Source organism: Bombina bombina, chromosome 2 (assembly GCF_027579735.1).
Source record: "Bombina bombina isolate aBomBom1 chromosome 2, aBomBom1.pri, whole genome shotgun sequence".
NCBI lineage: Eukaryota > Metazoa > Chordata > Amphibia > Anura > Bombinatoridae > Bombina > Bombina bombina.
The window spans coordinates 2,578,272-2,596,236 of NC_069500.1; the positions used below are offsets into that span (position 1 = coordinate 2,578,272).

Genomic DNA, 17,965 nt, shown 5'->3' on the forward strand with positions numbered 1-17,965 from the left:
CATGTCTATCTGCCATCCTCCGGTAGACGAAGGCAAAGAATTACTAGGGAAGTAGGGTAAGTGGGAGGGATATTTCAATGTTCTGTTTAGGGTGTCTGACTCCACCTGGTGGCCAGGATAAGTATTTGCCATAGGTAATGAAGGTTTGCGTGGACCCTCACTTCCATTAAAAGGAAAGGCTGATTTGTTAGTGTAAATAGTATACTGTAACCTCAGTCAGATTCCTACACACACAGAATCTTCACACATGCACGCAGGCACACACACGTGAGTACAAATTGTAATTGGTGATACCTGCGGAGCATGAGAAAGTTTTATTTGTTAGTGTACCCAGTGTACTGTAACTTCAGTCAGATTCCCACACGGGCACACACATTCCCCACACGTGCATGCACACAAAGACGGAGATTCCCCACACGTGCACGCAGGAACACACGCACAAGCAGATATTCACATGTCCACACAGGCACACACGTGCACAAGCAGATACTCACGTGCACTGAAGCGCACACACATACACACACAAGCAGATTCTCACAAGTGCACGTAAGTTTACACACAAGCAGATTCTCACACGTGCACAAGCGGATTCACACACCTGCACATAGGCACACGCACAAGCATATTCTCACACGTGCAGGTAAGCGCACACAAACGCAGATTCTCACAAGTAGTAGTTACTAAATGTCTCACCAATACGTGCACAAATGGTCATCAAAAGATCACTCATAGTTTTTGAGTCATCCACCATGACTGTTTTTACAGTTCCATCCAACATGCGTATCTTAAGTGGGCGCTGTTTCTTCCTGTACTCCAGAGTGTCCTATGTAATAAGACAGGGTATTAGTACTAACAAAAGGAAGCACCATCACAAGGATGGAAGAGTGAAGTGAGACAAGGGATGGATGAGGTGAGTTGTGGTCACAAGGATGGAAGAGTGAAGTGAGACGCAGGTGATGGATGAGGCGAGTTATGGACACAAGGATGGAAGAGTGAAGTGAGACACAGGGGATGGATGAGGTGAGTTATGGTCACAAGGATGGAAGAGTGAAGTGAGACACAGGGGATGGATGAGGTGAGTTATGGTCACAAGGATGGAAGAGTGAAGTGAGACAAGGGATGGATGAGGAGAGTTATGGTCACAAGGATGGAAGAGTGAAGTGAGACGCAGGTGAAGGATGAGGTGAGATGTGGTCACAAGGATGGAAGAGTGAAGTGAGACACAGGGGATGGATGAGGTGAGTTATGGTCACAAGGATGGAAGAGTGAAGTGAGACGCAGGGGATGAGGAGAGTTATGGTCACAAGGATGGAAGAGTGAAGTGAGACGCAGGGGATGGATGAGGTGAGTTATGGTCACAAGGATGGAAGAGTGAAGTGAGACGCAGGGGATGGATGAGGTGAGTTATGGTCACAAGGATGGAAGAGTGAAGTGAGACGCAGGGGATGGATGAGGAGAGTTATGGTCACAAGTATGGAAGAGTGAAGTGAGACGCAGGGGATGGATGAGGCGAGTTGTGGTCACAAGGATGGATGAGGTGAGTTATAGTCACAAGGATGGAAGAGTGAAGTGAGACACAGGGGATGGATGAGGTGAGTTATGGTCACAAGGATCGAAGAGTGAAGTGAGACAAGGGATGGATGAGGAGAGTTATGGTCACAAGGATGGAAGAGTGAAGTGAGACGCAGGGGAAGGATGAGGTGAGTTATGGTCACAAGGATGGAAGAGTGAAGTGAGACGCAGGGGATGGATGAGGCGAGTTGTGGTCACAAGAATGGAAGAGTGAAGTGAGACACAGGGGATGGATGAGGCGAGTTATGGTCACAAGGATGGAAGAGTGAAGTGAGACAAGGGATGGATGAGGTGAGTTATGGTCACAAGGATGGAAGAGTGAAGTGAGACGCAGGGGAAGGATGAGGCGAGTTATGGTCACAAGGATGGAAGAGTGAAGTGAGACAAGGGATGGATGAGGTGAGTTGTGGTCACAAGGATGGAAGAGTGAAGTGAGACGCAGGGGAAGGATGAGGTGAGTTGTGGTCACAAGGATGGAAGAGTGAAGTGAGACGCAGGGGAAGGATGAGGTGAGTTGTGGTCACAAGGATGGAAGAGTGAAGTGAGACGCAGGGGATGGATGAGGTGAGTTATGGTCACAAGGATGGAAGAGTGAAGTGAGACGCAGGGGAAGGATGAGGCGAGTTATGGTCACAAGGATGGAAGAGTGAAGTGAGACACAGGGGATGGATGAGGCGAGTTATGGTCACAAGGATGGAAGAGTGAAGTGAGACGCAGGGGATGGATGAGGCGAGTTATGGTCACAAGGATGGAAGAGTGAAGTGAGACACAGGGGATGGATGAGGCGAGTTATGGTCACAAGGATGGAAGAGTGAAGTGAGACACAGGGGATGGATGAGGTGAGTTGTGGTCACAAGGATGGAAGAGTGAAGTGAGACGCAGGTGATGGATGAGGCGAGTTTTGGTCACAAGGATGGAAGAGTGAAGTGAGACGCAGGGGAAGGATGAGGTGAGTTGTGGTCACAAGGATGGAAGAGTGAAGTGAGACGCAGGGGATGGATGAGGTGAGTTGTGGTCACAAGGATGGAAGAGTGAAGTGAGACGCAGGTGATGGATGAGGCGAGTTTTGGTCACAAGGATGGAAGAGTGAAGTGAGACGCAGGGGATGGATGAGGCGAGTTGTGGTCAGGCATATTGTGACTGGCACAGGTCAATTAGCAGCAGCACTTAAATATACTTATTGTGCATTTATAGAGGTGCTTCAGGCACATAATCATTCAGAATGTGCTGCTGCTATCTTGATTTTTGGATAAATTACTGAGGGCTGTTGCGCAGAGCCATTAGCAGATTTGCACTCTGGTGATGACAGTTATTGTTTGACTGCAATTTGGAATGTGAGTAACTGTAAGAGGGGTGAATGATACAATGTTCCAAAATGAACAGATAGGGAGTGGCCAAATGTGTGACTGAGGTGAAATGGCCAGTAACAAGCTGGGGATAGTGCAGTGTACAGTAGGTGTAACTGAGGTTAAATGGGCGGTAACCAGCTGGGCATAGTGCAGTGTACAGTGAGTAATAAGGTGTGACTGAGGTTAAATGCTCAGTAACCAGCTGGGCATAGTGCAGTGTACAGTGAGTAATAAGGTGTGACTGAGGTTAAATGGTCAGTAACCAGCTGGGGATAGTGCAGTGTACAAAGAGTAATAAGGTGTAACTGAGGTTAAATGGTCAGTAACCAGCTGGGGATAGTGCAGTGTACAAAGAGTAATAAGGTGTAACTGAGGTTAAATGGTCAGTAACAAGCTGGGGATAGTGCAGTGTACAGTGAGTAATAAAGGTCTAACTGAAATTAAATGGTCAGTAACCAGCTGGGATAGTGCAGTGTACAGTAGGTGTAACTGAGGTTAAATGGGCGGTAACCAGCTGGGCATAGTGCAGTGTACAGTGAGTAATAAGGTGTGACTGAGGTTAAATGGTCAGTAACCAGCTGGGCATAGTGCAGTGTACAGTGAGTAATAAGGTGTGACTGAGGTTAAATGGTCAGTAACCAGCTGGGGATAGTGCAGTGTACAAAGAGTAATAAGGTGTAACTGAGGTTAAATGGTCAGTAACCAGCTGGGGATAGTGCAGTGTACAGTGAGTAATAAGGTGTAACTGAGGTTAAATGGTCAGTAACAAGCTGGGGATAGTGCAGTGTACAGTGAGTAATAAAGGTCTAACTGAAATTAAATGGTCAGTAACCAGCTGGGATAGTGCAGTGTACAGTGAGTAATAAAGGTCTAACTGAAATTAAATGGTCAGTAACCAGCTGGGATAGTGCAGTGTACAGTGAGTAATAAGGTGTAACTGAGGTTAAATGGGCGGTAACAAGCTGGGCATAGTGCAGTGTACAGTGAGTAATAAGGTGTGACTGAGGTTAAATGGTCAGTAACAAGCTGGGGATAGTGCAGTGTACAGTGAGTAATAAGGTGTGACTGAGGTTAAATGGTCAGTAACCAGCTGGGGATAGTGCAGTGTACAGTGAGTAATAAGGTGTAACTGAGGTTAAATGGTCAGTAACCAGCTGGGATAGTGCAGTGTACAGTGAGTAATAAAGGTGTAACTGACGTTAAATGGTCAGTAACCAGCTGGGGATAGTGCAGTGTACAGTGAGTAATGAGGTGTAACTGAGGTTAAATGGTCAGTAACCAGCTGGGGATAGTGCAGTGTACAGTGAGTAATAAGGTGTAACTGAGGTTAAATGGTCAGTAACCAGCTGGGGATAGTGCAGTGTACAGTGAGTAATAAGTTGTAACTGAGGTTAAATGGTCAGTAACCAGCTGGGATAGTGCAGTGTACAGTGCAGTGAGTAATAAAGGTCTAACTGAAATTAAATGGGTAGTAACCAGCTGGGGATAGTGCAGTGTACAGTGAGTAATAAAGGTGTAACTGAGGTTAAATGGTCAGTAACCAGCTGGGAATGGTGCAGTGTACAGTGAGTAATAAGATGTAACTGAGGTTAAATGGTCAGTAACCAGCTGGGGATAGTGCAGTGTACAGTGAGTAAAAAGGTGTGACTGAGGTTAAATGGTCAGTAACCAGCTGGGATAGTGCAGTGTACAGTGAGTAATAAAGGTCTAACTGAAATTAAATGGGTAGTAACCAGCTGGGGATAGTGCAGTGTACAGTGAGTAATAAAGGTCTAACTGAAATTAAATGGGTAGTAACCAGCTGGGGATAGTGCAGTGTACAGTGAGTAATAAGGTGTAACTGAGGTTAAATGGTCAGTAACCAGCTGGGATAGTGCAGTGTACAGTGCAGTGAGTAATAAAGGTCTAACTGAAATTAAATGGGTAGTAACCAGCTGGGGATAGTACAGTGTACAGTGAGTAATAAGGTGTAACTGAAGTTAAATGGTCAGTAACCAGCTGGGGATAGTGCAGTGTACAGTGAGTAACAAGGTGTAACTGAGGTTAAATGGTCAGTAACCAGCTGGGGATAGTGCAGTGTACAGTGAGTAATAAGGTGTAACTGAGGTTAAATGGTCAGTAACCAGCTGGGATAGTGCAGTGTACAGTGAGTAATAAGGTGTAACTGAGGTTAAATGGTCAGTAACCAGCTGGGATAGTGCAGTGTACAGTGAGTAATAAGGTGTGACTGAGGTTAAATGGTCAGTAACCAGCTGGGGATAGTGCAGTGTACAGTGAGTAATAAGGTGTAACTGAGGTTAAATGGTCAGTAACCAGCTGGGATAGTGCAGTGTACAGTGCAGTGAGTAATAAAGGTCTAACTGAAATTAAATGGGTAGTAACCAGCTGGGGATAGTGCAGTGTACAGTGAGTAATAAAGGTGTAACTGAGGTTAAATGGTCAGTAACCAGCTGGGAATGGTGCAGTGTACAGTGAGTAATAAGGTGTAACTGAGGTTAAATGGTCAGTAACCAGCTGGGGATAGTGCAGTGTACAGTGAGTAATAAGGTGTAACTGAGGTTAAATGGTCAGTAACCAGCTGGGGATAGTGCAGTGTACAGTGAGTAATAAGGTCTAACTGAAATTAAATGGGTAGTAACCAGCTGGGGATAGTGCAGTGTACAGTGAGTAATAAGGTGTAACTGAGGTTAAATGGTCAGTAACCAGCTGGGATAGTGCAGTGTACAGTGCAGTGAGTAATAAAGGTCTAACTGAAATTAAATGGGTAGTAACCAGCTGGGGATAGTGCAGTGTACAGTGAGTAATAAAGGTGTAACTGAGGTTAAATGGTCAGTAACCAGCTGGGAATGGTGCAGTGTACAGTGAGTAATAAGGTGTAACTGAGGTTAAATGGTCAGTAACCAGCTGGGATAGTGCAGTGTACAGTGCAGTGAGTAATAAAGGTCTAACTGAAATTAAATGGGTAGTAACCAGCTGGGGATAGTGCAGTGTACAGTGAGTAATAAGGTGTAACTGAAGTTAAATGGTCAGTAACCAGCTGGGGATAGTGCAGTGTACAGTGAGTAACAAGGTGTAACTGAGGTTAAATGGTCAGTAACCAGCTGGGGATAGTGCAGTGTACAGTGAGTAATAAGGTGTAACTGAGGTTAAATGGTCAGTAACAAGCTGGGGATAGTGCAGTGTACAGTGAGTAATAAGGTGTGACTGAGGTTAAATGGTCAGTAACCAGCTGGGGATAGTGCAGTGTACAGTGAGTAATAAGGTGTAACTGAGGTTAAATGGTCAGTAACCAGCTGGGATAGTGCAGTGTACAGTGCAGTGAGTAATAAAGGTCTAACTGAAATTAAATGGGTAGTAACCAGCTGGGGATAGTGCAGTGTACAGTGAGTAATAAAGGTGTAACTGAGGTTAAATGGTCAGTAACCAGCTGGGGATAGTGCAGTGTACAGTGAGTAATAAGGTGTGACTGAGGTTAAATGGTCAGTAACCAGCTGGGGATAGTGCAGTGTACAGTGAGTAATAAGGTCTAACTGAAATTAAATGGGTAGTAACCAGCTGGGGATAGTGCAGTGTACAAAGAGTAATAAGGTGTAACTGAGGTTAAATGGTCAGTAACCAGCTGGGGATAGTGCAGTGTACAAAGAGTAATAAGGTGTAACTGAGGTTAAATGGTCAGTAACCAGCTGGGGATAGTGCAGTGTACAGTGAGTAATAAGGTGTAACTGAGGTTAAATGGTCAGTAACCAGCTGGGATAGTGCAGTGTACAGTGCAGTGAGTAATAAAGGTCTAACTGAAATTAAATGGGTAGTAACCAGCTGGGGATAGTGCAGTGTACAGTGAGTAATAAAGGTGTAACTGAGGTTAAATGGTCAGTAACCAGCTGGGAATGGTGCAGTGTACAGTGAGTAATAAGGTGTAACTGAGGTTAAATGGTCAGTAACCAGCTGGGGATAGTGCAGTGTACAGTGAGTAATAAGGTCTAACTGAAATTAAATGGGTAGTAACCAGCTGGGGATAGTGCAGTGTACAGTGAGTAATAAAGGTGTAACTGAGGTTAAATGGTCAGTAACCAGCTGGGAATGGTGCAGTGTACAGTGAGTAATAAGGTGTAACTGAGGTTAAATGGTCAGTAACCAGCTGGGGATAGTGCAGTGTACAGTGAGTAATAAGGTCTAACTGAAATTAAATGGGTAGTAACCAGCTGGGGATAGTGCAGTGTACAGTGAGTAATAAGGTGTAACCGAGGTTAAATGGTCAGTAACCAGCTGGGGATAGTGCAGTGTACAGTGAGTAATAAGGTGTAACTGAGGTTAAATGGTCAGTAACCAGCAAGGGACAGTGCAGTGTACAGTGAGTAATAAGGTGTAACTGAGGTTAAATGGTCAGTAACCAGCTGTGGATAGTGCAGTGTACAGTGAGTAATAAGGTGTAACTGAGGTTAAATGGTCAGTAACCAGCTGGGGATAGTGCAGTGTACAGTGAGTAATAAGGTGTGACTGAGGTTAAATGGTCAGTAACCAGCTGGGGATAGTGCAGTGTACAGTGAGTAATAAGGTGTGACTGAGGTTAAATGGGCGGTAACAAGCTGGGGATAGTGCAGTGTACAGTGAGTAATAAGGTGTGACGGAGGTTAAATGGTGAGTAACCAGCTGGGGATAGTGCAGTGTACAGTGAGTAATAAGGTGTAACTGAGGTTAAATGGGCGGTAACCAGCTGGGATAGTGCAGTGTACAGTGAGTAATAAGGTGTAACTGAGGTTAAATGGTCAGTAACCAGCTGGGGATAGTGCAGTGTACAGTGAGTAATAAGGTGTAACTGAGGTTAAATGGTCAGTAACCAGCTGGGATAGTGCAGTGTACAGTGAGTAATACGGTGAAACTGAGGTTAAATGGTCAGTAACCAGCTGGGATAGTGCAGTGTACAGTGAGTAATAAAGGTGTAACTGACGTTAAATGGTCAGTAACCAGCTGGGGATAGTGCAGTGTACAGTGAGTAATAAGGTGTAACTGAGGTTAAATGGTCAGTAACCAGCTGGGATAGTGCAGTGTACAGTGAGTCATACGGTGAAACTGAGGTTAAATGGTCAGTAACCAGCTGGGATAGTGCAGTGTACAGTGAGTAATAAAGGTGTAACTGAGGTTAAATGGGCAGTAACCAGCTGGGATAGTGCAGTGCACAGTAAGTAATAAGGTGTGACTGAGGTTATATGGTCAGTAACCAGCTGGGGATAGTGCAGTGTACAGAGAGTAATAAGGTGTGACTGAGGTTAAATGGTCAGTAACCAGCTGGGGATAGTGCAGTGTACAGTGAGTAATAAGGTGTAACTGAAGTTAAATGGTCAGTAAGCAGCTGGGGATAGTGCAGTGTACAGTGAGTAATAAGGTGCAACTGAGGTTAAATGGTCAGTAACCAGCTGGGGATAGTGCAGTGTACAGTGAGTAATAAGGTGTAACTGAGGTTAAATGGTCAGTAACCAGCTGGGATAGTGCAGTGTACAGTGAGTAATAAGGTGTAACTGAGGTTAAATGGTCAGTAACCAGCTGGGGATAGTGCAGTGTACAGTGAGTAATAAGGTGTGACTGAGGTTAAATGGTCAGTAACCAGCTGGGGATAGTGCCATGTACAGTGAGTAATAAGGTGTAACTGAGGTTAAATGGGCGGTAACCAGCTGAGGATAGTGCAGTGTACAGTGAGTAATAAGGTGTGACTGAGGTTAAATGGGCGGTAACCAGCTGGGGATAGTGCAGTGTACAGTGAGTAATAAGGTGTGACTGAGGTTAAATGGTCAGTAACCAGCTGGGATAGTGCAGTGTACAGTGAGTAATAAGGTGTAACTGAGGTTAAATGGGCGGTAACCAGCTGGGATAGTGCAGTGTACAGTGAGTAATAAGGTGAGACTGAGGTTAAATGGTCAGTAACCAGCTGGGGATAGTGAAGTGTACAGTGAGTAATAAGTTGTAACTGAGGTTAAATGGTCAGTAACCAGCTGGGGATAGTGCAGTGTACAGTGAGTAATAAGGTGTAACTGAGGTTAAATGGTCAGTAACCAGCTGGAATAGTGCAGTGTACAGTGAGTAATAAGGTGTGACTGAGGTTAAATGGTCAGTAACCAGCTGGGGATAGTGCAGTGTACAGTGAGTAATAAGGTGTAACTGAGGTTAAATGGTCAGTAACCAGCTGGGGATAGTGCAGTCTACAGTGAGTAATAAGGTGTAACTGAGGTTAAATGGGTGGTAACCAGCTGGGATAGTGCAGTGTACAGTGAGTAATAAAGGTGTAACTGAGGTTAAATGGTCAGTAACCAGCTGGGGATAGTGCAGTGTACAGTGAGTAATAAGGTGTGACTGAGGTTAAATTGTCAGTAACCAGATGGGGATAGTGCAGTGTACAGTGAGTAATAAGGTGTAACTGAGGTTAAATGGGCAGTAACCAGCTGGGATAGTGCAGTGCACAGTAAGTAATAAGGTGTGACTGAGGTTAAATGGGCGGTAACCAGCTGGGGATACGGCAGTGTACAGTGAGTAATAAGGTGTGATTGAGGTTAAATGGGCGGTAACAAGCTGGGGATAGTGCAGTGTACAGTGAGTAATAAGGTGTGACTGAGGTTAAATGGTCAGTAACCAGCTGGGATAGTGCAGTGTACAGTGAGTAATAAGGTGTAACTGAGGTTAAATGGTCAGTAACCAGCTGGGGATAGTGCAGTGTACAGTGAGTAATAAGGTGTGACTGAGGTTAAATGGTCAGTAACCAGCTGGGGATAGTGCAGTGTACAGTGAGTAATAAGGTGTAACTGAAGTTAAATGGTCAGTAACCAGCTGGGATAGTGCAGTGTACAGTGAGTAATAAGGTGTAACTGAGGTTAAATGGTCAGTAATCAGCTGGGGATAGTGCCATGTACAGTGAGTAATAAGGTGTAACTGAGGTTAAATTGGCAGTAACCAGCTGGGATAGTGCAGTGCACAGTGAGTAATAAGGTGTAACTGAGGTTAAATGGGCAGTAACCAGCTGGGATAGTGCAGTGCACAGTAAGTAATAAGGTGTAACTGAGGTTAAATGGTCAGTAATCAGCTGGGGATAGTGTAGTGTACAGTGAGTAATAAGGTGTAACTGAAGTTAAATGGTCAGTAACCAGCTGGGATAGTGCAGTGTACACTGAGTAATAAGGTGTGACTGAGGTTAAATGGTCAGTAACCAGCTGGGGATAGTGCAGTGTACAGTGAGTAATAAGGTGTAACTGAGGTTAAATGGGTGGTAACCAGCTGGGGATAGTGCAGTGTACAGTGAGTAATAAGGTGCAACTGAGGTTAAATGGTCAGTAACCAGCTGGGATAGTGCAGTGTACAGTGAGTAATAAGGTGCAACTGAGGTTAAATGGTCAGTAACCAGCTGGGATAGTGCAGTGTACAGTGAGTAATAAGGTGTAACTGAGGTTAAATGGGCGGTAACCAGCTGGGGATAGTGCAGTGTACAGTGAGTAATAAGGTGCAACTGAGGTTAAATGGTCAGTAACCAGCTGGGATAGTGCAGTGTACAGTGAGTAATAAGGTGTAACTGAGGTTAAATGGGCGGTAACCAGCTGGGGATAGTGCAGTGTACAGTGTGTAATAAGGTACAATGGACAGGGAAATGGTGGGTATGGTAGCCAGAGGTGGCACGGGAGACAAATGGCTGGCAAATGGATGGAATGAGGTAGACAATGGGCTGGACGGTACAATGGACAGTAAGCAGATGAAGGTGGTGGCAATGGTAGCCAGAGGTGGCACAGGAGATTAATTGATGGTATGAGGTAGGAGATGGTCTGGACGGTACAATGGACAGTAAGCAGATGGTGGGAATGGTAGGCAGAGGTGGCAAATGGATGGAATGAGGTAGACAATGGGCTGGACGGTACAATGGACAGTAAGCAGATGAAGGTGGTGGCAATGGTAGCCAGAGGTGGCACAGGAGATTAATTGATGGTATGAGGTAGGAGATGGTCTGAACGGTACAATGGACAGTAAGCAGATGGTGGGAATGGTAGCCAGAGGTGGCAAATGGATGGAATGAGGTAGACAATGGGCTGGACGGTACAATGGACAGTAAGCAGATGAAGGTGGTGGCAATGGTAGCCAGAGGTGGCACAGATTAATTGATGGTATGAGGTAGGAGATGGGCTGGACGGTACAATGCAAAAAGCCAAAGTAGTTCAGCACCAGTATCTGGAATGTGCTTGCTGCAGGGTTCACACTCAAACCCTCAAAATAGTACAAACTCCAAGAAGCAGCCGCACCATATAAATTATCCTTTATTAGGTTAGTACAAAAGCATAAAAATGCAACGTTTCGAACCACACAGGTTCTTAATCATGCATACACAAAAGCCTACTGGGCTCAGCCTTATATTCTATCAAAAAACTCCTCCCCTATGACATATTTCTAACTGTTACTCACTCTAGAATTCCTATTTTTTACACTTTGCCGAAGGTGCACAAAAATGCAAAAGAGCCACCTGGGAGACCTATCGTCTAGGGGGATGGGGTCCATTTTTTCCAACATTGCCATTTACCTTGATAAGATTTTAAGACCATTTGTTGAAAAACACAATTTATGCTTACCTGATAAATGTATTTCTCTTGTGGTGTATCCAGTCCACGGATCATCCATTACTTGTGGGATATTCTCATTCCCAACAGGAAGTTGCAAGAGGACACCCACAGCAGAGCTGTAATATAGCTCCTCCCCTAACTGTCATAGCCAGTCATTCGACCGAAAACAAGCCGAGAAAGGAGGAACCATAGGGTGCAGTGGTTACTGTAGTTTAAATTTAAATATTATCTGCCTTAAAATGACAGGGCGGGCCGTGGACTGGATACACCACAAGAGAAATAAATTTATCAGGTAAGCATAAATTGTGTTTTCTCTTGTAAGGTGTATCCAGTTCACGGATCATCCATTACTTGTGGGATACCAATACCAAAGCTAAAGTACACGGATGAAGGGAGGGACAAGGCAGGAACTTAAATGGAAGGAACCACTGCCCGTAAAACCTTTCACCCAAATATAGCCTCCGAAGAAGCAAAGTATCAAATTTGTAAAATTTTGAAAAAATATGAAGCGAAGACCAAGTCGTCGCCTTGCAAATCTGATCAAAAGAAGCCTCATTTTTAAAGGCCCAAGTGGAAGCAACAGCTCTAGTGGAATGAGCTGTAATCCTTTCAGGAGGCTGCTGTCCAGCAGTCTCATAGGCTAAGCGGATTAAGCTTCTTAGTCAAAAAGAAAAAGAGGTTGCAGAAGCCTTTTGACCTTTCCTCTGTCCAGAGTAGACAACAAACAAAGCAGATGTTTGACGAAAATCTTTAGTAGCTTGTAAGTAAAACTTTAAAGCACGGACCACGTCCAGATTGTGTAACACAAGGATGGAACAACAATCTCTTGATTGATATTCTTGTTAGATACCACCTTAGGTAAGAACCCAGGTTTGGTACGCAGGACTACCTTATCCGTATGAAAAATCAGATAAGGAGAATCACATTGTAAGGCAGATAGCTCAGATACTCTACGAGCCGAGGAAATAGCTACCAAAAAAGAAAAAAAAATGACTTTCCAATATAAAAGCTTGATATCTATGGAATGAAGAGGTTCAAACGGAACTCCTTGAAGAACCTTAAAAACCAAGTTTAAGCTCCATGGTGGAGCAACAGGTTTAAACACAGGCTTGATTCTAACTAAAGCCTGACAAAATGCCTGAACGTCTGGAACATCTGCCAGACGCTTAACTAGCTGACAATCCTTTTTCCAAACCTTCTTGGAGAAAAGATAATATTCTAGCAATCCTGATCTTACTCCATGAGTAACCCTTAGATTCACACCAATAAAGATATCTACACCATACCTTATGGTAAATTTTCCTGGTAACAGGCTTTCGTGCCTGTCTTAAGGTATCAATAACTGACTCGGAGAAGCCACGCTTTGATAAAATCAAGCGTTCAATCTCCAGGCAGTCAGCCTCAGAGAAATTAGATTTGGATGGTTGAAAGGACCCTGAAGTAGAAGGTCCTGTTTCAGAGGCAGAGACCATGGTGGAAAGGATGACATGTCCACTAGATCTGCATACCAGATCCTGCGTGGCCACGCAGGTGCTATCAGAATCACCGATGCTCTCTCCTGCTTGATCTTGGCAATCAGTCGAGGGAGCAGAGGAAACGGTGGAAACACATAAGCCAGGTTGAAAGACCAGGGCGCTGCTAGAGCATCTATCAGTGTCGCCTTGGGATCCCTGGACCTGGATCCGTAACACGGAAGCTTGGCGTTCTGGCGAGACGCCATGAGATCCAGTTCTGGTTTGCCCCAACGATGAATCAGTTGTGCAAATACCTCCGGATGGAGTTCCCACTCTCCCGGATGAAAAGTCTGACGACTTAGAAAATCCGCCTCCCAGTGCTCTACACCTGGGATATGGATAGCTGATAGGTGGCAAGAGTGAATCTCTGCCCAGCGAATTATTTTTGAAACTTCTAACATCTCTAGGGAACTTCTCGTTCCCCCTTGATGGTTGATGTAAGCTACAGTCGTGATGTTGTCCGACTGAAATCTGATGTACCTCAGAGTTGCTAACTGAGGCCAAGCCTGAAGAGCCTTGAATATCGCTCTTAGTTCCAGAATATTTAATGGAAGGAGAGACTCCTCCTGAGTCCACGATCCCTGAGCCTTCAGGGAGTTCCAGACTGCACCCCAACCTAGAAGGCTGGCATCTGTCGTAACAATTGTCCAATCTGGCCTGCGAAAGGTCATACCTTTGGACAGATGGACCCGAGATAGCCACCAGAGAAGAGAATCCCTGGTCTCTTGGTCCAGATTCAGTGGAGGGGACAAATCTGTGTAATCCCCGTTCCACTGACTGAGCATGCATAGTTGCAGCGGTCTGAGATGTAAGCGTGCAAACGGCACTATGTCCATTGCCGCTACCATTAAGCCGATTACTTCCATACACTGAACCACCGAAGGGCGCGGAATGGAATGAAGAACCCGGCAGGAATTTAGAAGCTTTGATAACCTGGACTCCGTCAGGTGAATTTTCATTTCTACAGAATCTATCAGAGTCCCTAGAAAGGAAACTCTTGTGAGTGGGGATAGAGAACTCTTTTCCTCATTCACTTTCCACCCATGCGACCTCAGAAATGCCAGTACTACGTCCATATGAGACTTGGCAATTTGGAAGTTTGACGCCTGTATCAGGATGTCGTCTAAATAAGGGGCTACTGCTATGCCCCCCGGCCTTAGGAACGCCATAAGCAACCCTAGAACCTTTGTAAAGATTCTTGGGGCTGTAGCTAATCCCAAGGGAAGAGCTACAACTGGTAATGCCTGTCTTGAAAGGCAAACCTGAGAAACCGATGATGATCTTTGTGTATCGGAATGTGAAGATAAGCATCATTTAGATCCATTGTAGTCATATATTGACCCTCCTGGATCAGTGGTAGGATGGTACAAATAGTTTCCATCTTGAACGACGGAACTTTGAGGAATTTGTTTAAGATCTTTAGATCCAAAATTGGTCTGAAGGTTCCCTCTTTTTTGGGAACCACAAACAGATTTGAGTAAAAACCCTGTCCCTGTTCCTCCTTTGGAACTGGATGGATCACTCCCATAACTAGGAGGTCTCGTACACAGTGTAAGAATGCCTCTCTCTTTATCTGGTGTGCAGATAATTGTGAAAGGTGAAATCTCCATTTTGGGGGGGAAGCTTTGAAGTCCAAAAGATATCCCTGGGATATAATTTCCAACGCCCAGGGATCCTGAACATCTCTTGCCCACGCCTGGGCGAAGAGTGAAAGTCTGCCCCCTACTAGATCCGTTCCCGGATAGGGGGCCGTTCCTTCATGCTGTCTTAGAGGCAGCAGCAGGCTTTTTTACCTGCTTACCTTTTTTCCAGGTCAGGTTTGGTCTCCAGACCGTCTTGGATTGAGCAAAAGTTCCCTCTTGTTTATTATTAGAGGAAGTTGATGCCGCACCTGCCTTGAAGTTTTGAAAGGCACGAAAATTAGACTGTTTGGTCCTAGATTTGGACCTGTCCTGAGGAAGGGCATGACCTTTTCCTCCAGTGATATCATCAATAATCTCCTTCAACCAGGCCCGAATAGGGTCTGCCCCTTGAAGGGAATGTTAAGTAGCTTAGATTTTGAAGTCACGTCAGCTGACCATGATCTAAGCCATAGTGCTCTGCGCGCCTGTATAGCAAAACCAGAATTCTTAGCCGTTAGTTTAGTCAAATGAACAATGGCATCAGAATAAAAGAATTGGCTAGCTTAAGTGCTCTAAGTTTGCCAAGTATGTCATCCAATGGAGTCGCTACCTGTAAAGCCTCTTCCAGAGACTCAAACCAGTACGCCGCAGCAGCAGTTACAGGGGCAATGCATGCAAGGGGCTGTAGGATAAAACCTTGTTGAATAAATATTTTCTTAAGGTAACCTCTAATTTTTTATCCATTGGATCTAAAAAAAAAGCACAACTGTCCTCGACAGGGATAGTAGTACGCTTTGCAAGAGTAGAAACTGCTCCCTCCACCTTAGGGACTGTCTGCCATAAGTCCCGTGTGGTGGCGTCTATTGGAAACATTTTTCTAAAAATAGGAGGGGGAGAGAACGGCACACCTGGTCTATCCCATTCCTTATTAATAATTTCTGTAAACCTTTTAGGTATTTGGAAAAACATCAGTACACACCGGCACTGCAAAGTATTTATCCAGTCTACACAATTTCTCTGGCACTGCAATGGTATCACAGTCATTCAGAGCAGCTAAAACCTCCCTAAGCAACACGCGGAGGTGTTCAAGCTTAAATTTAAATGTAGAAATATTAGAATCAGGTATCTTTCCTGAGTCATTAACATCACCCACTGACTGAAGCTCTCTTTCCTCAGCTTCTGCATATTGTGAGGCAGTATCAGACATGGTTCTTAAAGCGTCAGTATGCTCTGCATTTTGTCTCACACCAGAGCTATCTCGCTTACCTCTAAGTTCAGGTAGTCTGGCAAATACCGCTGACAGTGTATTATCCATGACTGCCGCCATGTCTTGTAAAGTAAACGCTATGGGCGCCCTAGATGTACTTGGCGGCATTTGAGCGTGAGTCCCTTAAGCGGGAGTCAAAGTGTCTGACACGTGGGGAAAGTTAGTCGGCATAACTTCCCCCTCGTCAGATTCCTCTGGTGATAAATTTTTTAAAGACAGAAAATGATCTTTATTGCATAAAATGAAATCAGTACATTTGGTACACATTCTAAGAGGGGGTTCCACCATGGCTTTTAAACATAATAAACAAGGAGTTTCTTCTATGTCAGACATGTTTATACAGACTAGCAATGAGACTAGCAAGCTTGGGAAACACTTTAAATCAAGTTAACAAGCAAATATAAAAAACGGTACTGTGCCTTTAAGAGAAACAAATTTTGTCAGAATTTGAAAAACAGTGAAAAAATGCAGTAAATCAAATGAAATTTTTACAGTGTGTATAATAGGCTAACAGAGCATTGCACCCACTTGCAAATGGATGATTAACCCCTTAGTTTAAAAAATGGATAAAAAAAACGAAATAGACGTTTTTTTAACAGTCACAACCAACTGCCACAGCAAGCTGTGGCCCTACCTTCCCCAATAAACGACTTTGGAAAGCCTTTGGGCCCTTTAGAGATGTCCTATAGCATTCAGAGGGCCTTTGAGGGAAGCTGGATGCCACAGTTTGTAATTTTAACTGCACCAACTGTAACTTTTATACTACAACAGTGGAAAGCCTCAGGAAACTGTTTCTAGTCAAAATTTAAGCCAGCCATGTGGAAAAAACTAGGCCCCAATAAAGTTTTATCACCAAAGCATATATAAAAACGATTAAACATGCCAGCAAACGTTTTATATTGCAATATCATAAGGGTATTACCCCTGGGAGTAAGCATGATACCAGTCGTTATTAAATCACTGTATTCAGGCTTAACTTACATTAATCCGGTATCAGCAGCATTTTCTAGTGTTTTCCATCTCTAGAAAAAATTATAACTGCACATACCTGATAGCAGAATAAACTGCACGCCATTCTCTCGCTGAAGTTACTTCATCTGTGTAATTCCCTCAGACATATTTGAGAACAACAATGGATCTTAGTTACAACCTGCTAAGATCATAGAAACCTCCGGCAGATTCTTCTTCTATTTACTGCCTGAGATAAAAACATAATTTATGCTTACCTGATAAATTTATTTCTCTTGTAGTGTATCCAGTCCACGGATCATACATTACTTATGGGATATTCTCCTTCCCAACAGGAAGTTGCAAGAGGATCACCCACAGCAGAGCTGCTATATAGCTCCTCCCCTAACTGTCATATCCAGTCATTCGACCGAAAACAAACAGAGAAAGGAGAAACCATAGGGTGCAGTGGTGACTGTAGTTTAATTAAAATTTAGACCTGCCTTAAAAGGACAGGGCGGGCCGTGGACTGGATACACTACAAGAGAAATAAATTTATGCTTACCTGATAAATTTATTTCTCTTGTAGTGTATCCAGTCCACGGATCATCCATTACTTATGGGATATTCTCCTTCCCAACAGGAAGTTGCAAGAGGATCACCCACAGCAGAGCTGCTATATAGCTCCTCCCCTAACTGTCATATCCAGTCATTCGACCGAAAACAAACAGAGAAAGGAGAAACAATAGGGTGCAGTGGTGACTGTACTTTAATTAAAACTTAGACCTGCCTTAAAAGGACAGGGCGGGCCGTGGACTGGATACACTACAAGAGAAATAAATTTATCAGATAAGCATAAATTATGTTTTCTCTTGTTAAGTGTATCCAGTCCACGGATCATCCATTACTTATGGGATACCAATACCAAAGCAAAGTACACGGATGATGGGAGGGACAAGGCAGGATTAAGCGGAAGGAACCACTGCCTGAAGAACCTTTCTCCCCAAAACAGCCTCCGAAGAAGCAAAAGTATCAAATTTGTAAAATTTGGAAAAAGTGTGAAGCTTAGACCAAGTCGCGGCCTTGCAAATCTGTTCAACAGAGGCCT

The 17,965-nt window shown here is 44.3% G+C and overlaps 1 protein-coding gene across 1 annotated transcript in view; it reads right to left on the reverse strand.

Moving 5' to 3' along the window:
* Positions 1-17,965, reverse strand: part of TLN1 (talin 1) — a gene marked incomplete in the record, with an annotated part of 895,533 nt that overhangs the window by 837,730 nt on the left and 39,838 nt on the right. The window contains 1 exon segment of the mRNA XM_053700951.1: positions 694-823. Within this exon segment, the coding sequence (XP_053556926.1) occupies positions 694-823 (130 nt within the window).